This window comes from Eurypyga helias, unplaced genomic scaffold (assembly GCF_000690775.1).
Source record: "Eurypyga helias isolate BGI_N326 unplaced genomic scaffold, ASM69077v1 scaffold27638, whole genome shotgun sequence".
NCBI lineage: Eukaryota > Metazoa > Chordata > Aves > Eurypygiformes > Eurypygidae > Eurypyga > Eurypyga helias.
Genome location: NW_010267966.1, coordinates 647 through 7086, shown reverse-complemented (window position 1 = coordinate 7086; position 6440 = coordinate 647). Strand labels below are relative to the sequence as shown.

At 61.3% G+C, this 6440-nt stretch overlaps 1 protein-coding gene across 1 annotated transcript; it reads left to right on the top strand.

Annotated features, from left to right (window-relative positions):
* Positions 1 to 1631: 1631 nt before the first annotated feature.
* On the top strand, positions 1632 to 6437 carry MFSD12 (major facilitator superfamily domain containing 12; the record flags this gene model as incomplete). Its single annotated transcript, XM_010157610.1, has 9 exons — positions 1632 to 1842; positions 2783 to 2906; positions 3141 to 3338; positions 3605 to 3697; positions 3798 to 3890; positions 4617 to 4787; positions 5050 to 5144; positions 5509 to 5639; positions 6343 to 6437. Coding segments are annotated over 9 exons (1211 nt in total), but the record flags the coding sequence as incomplete, so codon positions are not given.
* Between the last annotated feature and the right edge of the window lie 3 nt (positions 6438 to 6440).

Below are 6440 nucleotides of genomic sequence, written 5' to 3'. Positions count from 1 at the left end.
GGGTGGTCTCAGCGTCCCCAGGACCTCTCTGACTCCCAGTGAAGCCACGTTCGCTTGGGCAAACCCAGGGATATGTGGGTGTCAGGATGCAGCTCATAGCCCCATCACAGAGCAGTACAGCTTCATGGGGGTGGCCAGTGGGGATGGTGAGCACTGTCTGCCCCTGAGGGCCATGAAGAGGAGGGAGTCACAGGAGTCTCGTGTGTGTGGGTGCAGGGGTGCATGTGGAGGCTGCAGCAGTCTGGGGCCCGCAAGTCCCTTGCAGCCCTTAGGGGACTGCACAGCCAGACCCTGCGGGGCTGGGACCGGGGAGGGGGCAGAGCCTTCCCCATCCTCGAGATGGGGCTCAGTTAAAACCAACAGCACTGTGATAGGGAACAAAGGAGGTCTGGTCTGAACCTTCTTCGACCTTTCCCATCTCAGTGGTTCGTCTGGGGCAAAGGCACTGCAGTGTACCCAAGTCCCCTGTCCTTCAGAGAGCTCCTGGAACACCAGAGCCAGCTGCAAGCCAGTACATGGCAGCACCAGCACCCTGCTGGGGTCCTTGCTCAAGATGGATCCAGGCCAGGCTGGGAGAACCCCTTTCCCCATCCCTGTGGCAGCTGGGGTGGCTGTGTCATGTGGAAGCAGTGAGGAGGGTCTTGCAAAGTCCCCTGGTGAGGGAATGCTGGGGACCTGGCTAAGTGGCTGCAGGTTCCCCTTAGCTATAGGAACATGTTCCCGTGGCTCTCTGGCAGCGCCTGAAGCTGGGAACACGCAGGACAGGGCTCATGGCCATCTCTCTGTCAGTGCCTGGGCCTCAGGAATAGCAGTGCATCTCAGCAGATCTCCGTAACCTTGTGAAAGGGGAGGGAGAAGCCAGCCTGTCCCTGCCTGCTCCACGCAGGCGTCCCCACGCCGCCGTCATGCTGCGGCAGAAGGAGGGGCCTGGCTCTGCTGTCCCTGACTCAGCCGGGACCTTCTCATGGCGCAGAGCCCAGCGTGGGGGGCAGATCTGCTCCTGTCCCGCTCTTGCACTGGGGGTGTCCCTGGCCATCGCTCAGCTGGTGACTTCCGCAAGGAGGGAGTGTGGGTCCCTCTGCTAGCCTTGCTGGAGAAGGGACAAGGGGACAGATGGGCTGGCCCTGTACCTGTGGGATAGCCTGGAGCTGTCCTGGCCCTCGGGGTGCTTTATTGCCCTGGGGCATGTGGCAGGGCAGTTCGTGTTCTTGAGGCTGGTTGTTGGCATGCTGGAGGTGGGGAGAGAAGCCCTTGATGGCTGAGTGTTGTGACAGCGTAAGGGTCTGTCCTCCAGTGTTTTGAGGGAGACACAGTGGGTGCGAGATGGTGCTGTGCTTTGCAGGGGGATCTTGACTGGGAAAAAGTCTGCTGATAAATGTCTGTCTGTCTTGCCACTGGGTGCGAGAAGGAAGGACATCACCCTGTGCAGGACAGGGTGCAAGAGGGGTCTGGGGCTCCATGTGTCTCACCTAGCTGGGGGAAGGGGCCCACCTCCATCCCCAGCCCTGTGGGGCAGGACCTATCCCGGCAGGGGACTGACTGGGGCTGTCCGTCTATGTCTGAGCTGGCTGGGGCTGTTGGGGTCCCAGGGAAACAGGGTTTGCAGCCTCTCACTGCTCCACTCTTCCCAGGCACCACCTGTGTCCTCGTGTCCTTCCCCTTCATCTTCAACCCCTGCCTGGGTTGCAAGGAGAACACGCCGCAGTGGGCAGCCTTCATCTACTACCTCCCTTTCATCATCATCTTCCAAATCGGCTGGGCGGCCACACAGATCTCCCACTTGTCCCTCATCCCTGAGCTGGTGACCACTGACCATGAGAAGGTGGAGCTCACAGCTTTCAGGTGAGATGGCCAGACCTGGGTGTCCCCTGAACGTGGGGGAGCAGCCCTGCCTGTGCTGGGTCCTATCACTTGTGTGATGAGAGGTCCCCTGGGTGCCACAGGTCTGTCCCCTGTTTTGTGGCACACTTGAGTCCTCAGTACGGCAGGACCAGGGGTGGGCTGTGTGGGCATCCTGCAGGATGTGTCCAAGTGACACTGTTCTTCTGGCTTGTGGCCCAAACCCTTTGGGGCCAGGAGGGAGCAGGGATGTTGGTGACACAGTCCATGGGACACTTCCCTGAGCTGGGGACACTTCTTCGGGACTGGAGGGTGATGCTTACAGGGGAGGAATAGACCCCCCTGGATGCGCCTAGGGAGAGCTGGGCATGGCCCTGTGCGGGCTGCCCGTAGGTAGGGATGGCCCCAGGGCCAGGCTTGGCACAGAGCCCAGCTCTGCACCACTTATCTGGGAGGATCAGGCTGTGGGACGGAGTGTTTATCAGGTGGAGCAGGGCTTGGTTATCTGCCCCAGTGGGAGGAAGTTCTTCTGGCAGGCGAGCAGGAACCACAGCACAGCTGGGCAGGGAGGATGTGCGGCAGTGTTGGGGTAACCCTGGGGCCAAGGGGTCCGGCTCTCGGGGCTCCAGGTCGGGTAGCTCAGGGCATCCTGGGGCAGAAGTGAGCTGCAACTGGAGGGTGGACAGGCTGACCCAGAGGGATCTTGGTTTCCTCCCAGTCATCCCTCAAGGCTTGGATTGGGCATGCTGGGAGGTGCACCAGTAAGGCTAATGCCTGGCCAGATGCTGCATGCTCCTGGAGGTGTTGCCTCATCGACAACACTGGGGTGCAAAGCTGGCTGTAGCATGCCTGGCTCAGAGGATGGCCTTGGGTCGAGGTGTCCCCGCTGTGTCTGGGTCTGTGCTCGTCCCTCGCATCACCCTGAGGTGCTGTCTCCCTTCAGGTATGCCTTCACCGTCATGGCCAATATTACTGTGTACGGCCTGGCCTGGCTGCTGCTGAACTTCCAGGTGGACCAGCCTGACCGCACAGAGCACTTAGGCATCCAAGATGTCCCTATATTTCGGGTAAGTGGCAAGACTCAATCCCTGGCATCCTGTCTTCCCTTGGGACATGGCTCAGCTGGGGAGGTACTGGGGGAGGTGAAATAGCAGATCCCTGAAATCTCACTGTCTTCACTGGGGAAGAGCTGCACTGAGCATTTTTGGGAACCCCTCTTTTATCTACCAGACTGCTGAGGGGTGGATGATGGGAGGGCAAAGGGCATCTCCTTCTATGCTCACCCCCTCTGCCTCAACCAGAACCTGTCCCTCATCGTGGTGGGGCTGGGGGCCGTGTTCTCCCTCATCTTCCACCTGGGCACCAAAGAGAAGCTGTACCCGCCGGGCTTACTGCCCCAGCTGGAGGAGAGCACACCCCTGCTGCAGAAGGAGCCTACGAGCCCCCCGCGCCCACTGCTGATCTGGAAAGACTGGCTGCTGGAGCCTGCCTTCTACCAGGTATGGCTGCGGGCAGGGTTTGCAGCGCCTGTCCTGGGCTGCTGCCCTGCCTGGGTGCTGTGGGCATCCTCTGGCACTGGGACCTCACCCTGGTGCGGGTGAGGATGGAGATGGGCTGTACTGGGCACCCACCTACCATGGCAGGGGGGCTCTTGCCTTCTCAGTGGGCATCTGTGCCATGACAGAGTTGGCCATGGAAGGTGCCAGCCTTCCCTACCTCCAGTTTGCATGGGTTGAGCAGTGCTGTTCTGTCTCTCACCTCACAGGTTGCAGTGCTCTACATGTCCACCCGGCTCATCGTCAACCTGTCCCAGACTTACATCGCCATGTACCTGACCAACTCGCTACTACTGCCCAAGGTGGGTGAAGGGCGGGTCCCTGTCCACGTGTCGAGGTCATGGGCAGGGGTCCTGTGTGACGGTCTGGAGCTCATTTTCTCCCTGTCTCCGTCTCTTGCAGAAATACATCGCCACCATTCCCCTGGTGATGTACATCAGTGGCTTCCTTTCCTCCTTCCTCATGAAGCCTGTGAATAAGTGGATAGGTCGAAATGTGAGTCCTGGGGGTCTGGTGAGGTGTGAATTAGAGCCAAGGAAAGGCCCAGGGGCCAGATCCTGACCGCACAAGTGAGCAGAGCACTCGGCACACCTGAGTCTGGCTGGAGAGTGGGGATCCCTCCTACATCCTGTGCAGGCTACCCCCTGCTGTAGTGTGGGTCCCACTGGGACAGTGTGGGTGGTGGGCAGAGTGAGAGGGAGTGGGCCTATCCTGCACATCTCTGAGGTTGGGGAAAATTATGCTGATCCAGAGTCAGCCTGTCCTGTGCAGCCCTAACCCCATGGTGCCCATGAGAGGCAGAGAGAGGGTTTGGCTGAGCCACCCTGGGCTGGCACTGGGGGTCTGCAGTGGCAGCAGGAGGGAACTGCCCCTCCAGTGCATCCCCCCCTGCACTGCAGCAAGCACTGTTCGCCAGTAAGCCCCCACCTCTCCTGCCGGTTGGGTGTCCCCATGCCCTATGCAGGCACCCTGCCTGCAGCTCTGCAGGGGTCAGCTCCTGGGCTGCAGCCAACACTGTAAAACAGCCTGGACCGACGCAAGGCCCTTACTGTTTAGGGTCTCCTTGTTTAAAACCGCCTGGGAGAGAGCCAGAGCTGTCCCCAGGGGTCCTAGCAGCAGCTGGCCCCCATGCCTTCCCCACTCACCCTTGCTGGGTGTCAGCTGAGCCGGGGTCTGAGCTCTCTCTTCTCTCTCTGCATGTCCTTTGCTGGCCCGGAGCAGTTGACCTACTTCGTGGGCATCCTGGTGATCTTGGCCTTTGCCTCCTGGGTGACCCTGGCCAGGCAGATGGGAGTGGAGATCTATGGGGCGGCTGTGCTGCTTGGGGCTGGCTCGGCCACCATCCTGGTCACCTCCCTCTCCATGACAGCAGATCTCATTGGCACCAACACGGTACGTCTGCTCCTCCCGGCTGTGAGGGACCGGGGTGGCATGGCAGGCCTCGGAGCTTACGGGCTGGGGGGTTACCAGTGCAGGATGAGGGGAGGGGATGGAGACCCCTGCAAGGGGGCTCTGCTGTGGGGGTGCTGGCAGCCCTGTCCCCTGCGCCCGTGCTCCGCTGTAATATGGGTTGTGCCCATGAGAGGGCACAAGGCCATCGCTGCTGGTGCTGGGCTCAGCGCAGTGGCTGATGGGGTTTCCTCTCCCCTGGCAGCACAGCGGCGCCTTCGTCTATGGCGCCATGAGCTTCACCGACAAGATGGCCAACGGCCTGGCTGTGATGGCGATCCAGAACCTGCACCCGTGCCCGTAAGCATCCCTGCGGGGCAGAAACCCTCCCCATGGCAGCCCCAGCCACATCGCCTGCGGGCCAGGCAGCAAATATCCCTGGCTCAGAGTGAGACATGGGTGGAAAACGGCTTGGATTTGTCTGAAATCCGTCCTCAACTTCACTTCTGGCCCTAGACAAGGGGTGCAAGAAGGGGCTGGGGATCTGAATGTTCAGGGTGCTGTCCTCTTTCCTTGCCCTGGACCTTTCCCTTGTGTCCCACTGTGAACCAGTACTGACACTGAGGACATGGGCGCTGCTGTCAGCTGCCCCAGGGCACTCAGACAGCACTGGGCTCTGCTCTGGTCCTGGCCACCAAGCCACATCCCCACCCTCTCCCTGCAGGACCGAGCTCTGCTGCCCTGCCTGCATCAGTTTCTACCACTGGGTGATGGTGTTGGTCACCGGAGGCATTGCCATCGCTGCCATTGCCTCTCTGTGCTGCATTATGGTCTGGCCCATCCGTATCCGCTACCGTGAGTGAGGCTGGGGGCACTGGGGGGATGGCAGGCAGTGAGGCTGGGGGCACTGGGAGCTCCGTGTCCTGTGCCAGTCTGGGCTAAAGTGAAAGCATCTTTCCAGATGGCCCCAGTTGCAGGGAGGCAGTGGGAGCCCTGTCCCAGTGGGAGGTGCTGTAGCAGAGCTGGCTGTGGGGACCTTGTGGCCCTGCCCACGGGGGAACCCTCATGGTAGGCACATGGGGCAGTGCAACCATCCTGCTTCTGCTGCTCCTGGGGAGCCGCGTCTGTCTGGGCACCCGGGGACTGCACCTGCTTGCAGTGCTCTCGTGCAGGGCAGGAGCTACTCCTGCCTGGCCCTGCGATGGCTGTGCTGGCCCTGGCATCCCTTGGGTCACCAAGGGGTGCCAGGGCTGCTCCACATGCTGGTAGCCGAATGCAGGGGCAGGTGTTGGGGGTGGGTTGCCCCTTGCTTGCCCGGGGATCCAGGCACCGGTGCTCAGTGCCAGCTCAGCAGATGCCTCTCTGCCATGCTGGGTGCTTGTGTCTTGCTCTGGGGTGGGGGGAGAGGACAGACATCCCTGTGCTGCCCTGGGGACGTGCTGGGTAGGGCCCCTCATGCCAGTGGCATGAGATTCCAGAAGGCCCAGGCCAGCATGTGGTGGGTCACCCCAGCAGCTACAATGGCTCCTAACCTGTCCCTTCCCTCCCATCCCCACAGGTGCTGTCTGCCTGCAGGGGCTGAGTGGAGTGGGGACCCCCTACGGCGGGATGGAGAGTGTGGAGGGAAGGAGCCGGGGAAGCACCGTCAACTGAGCA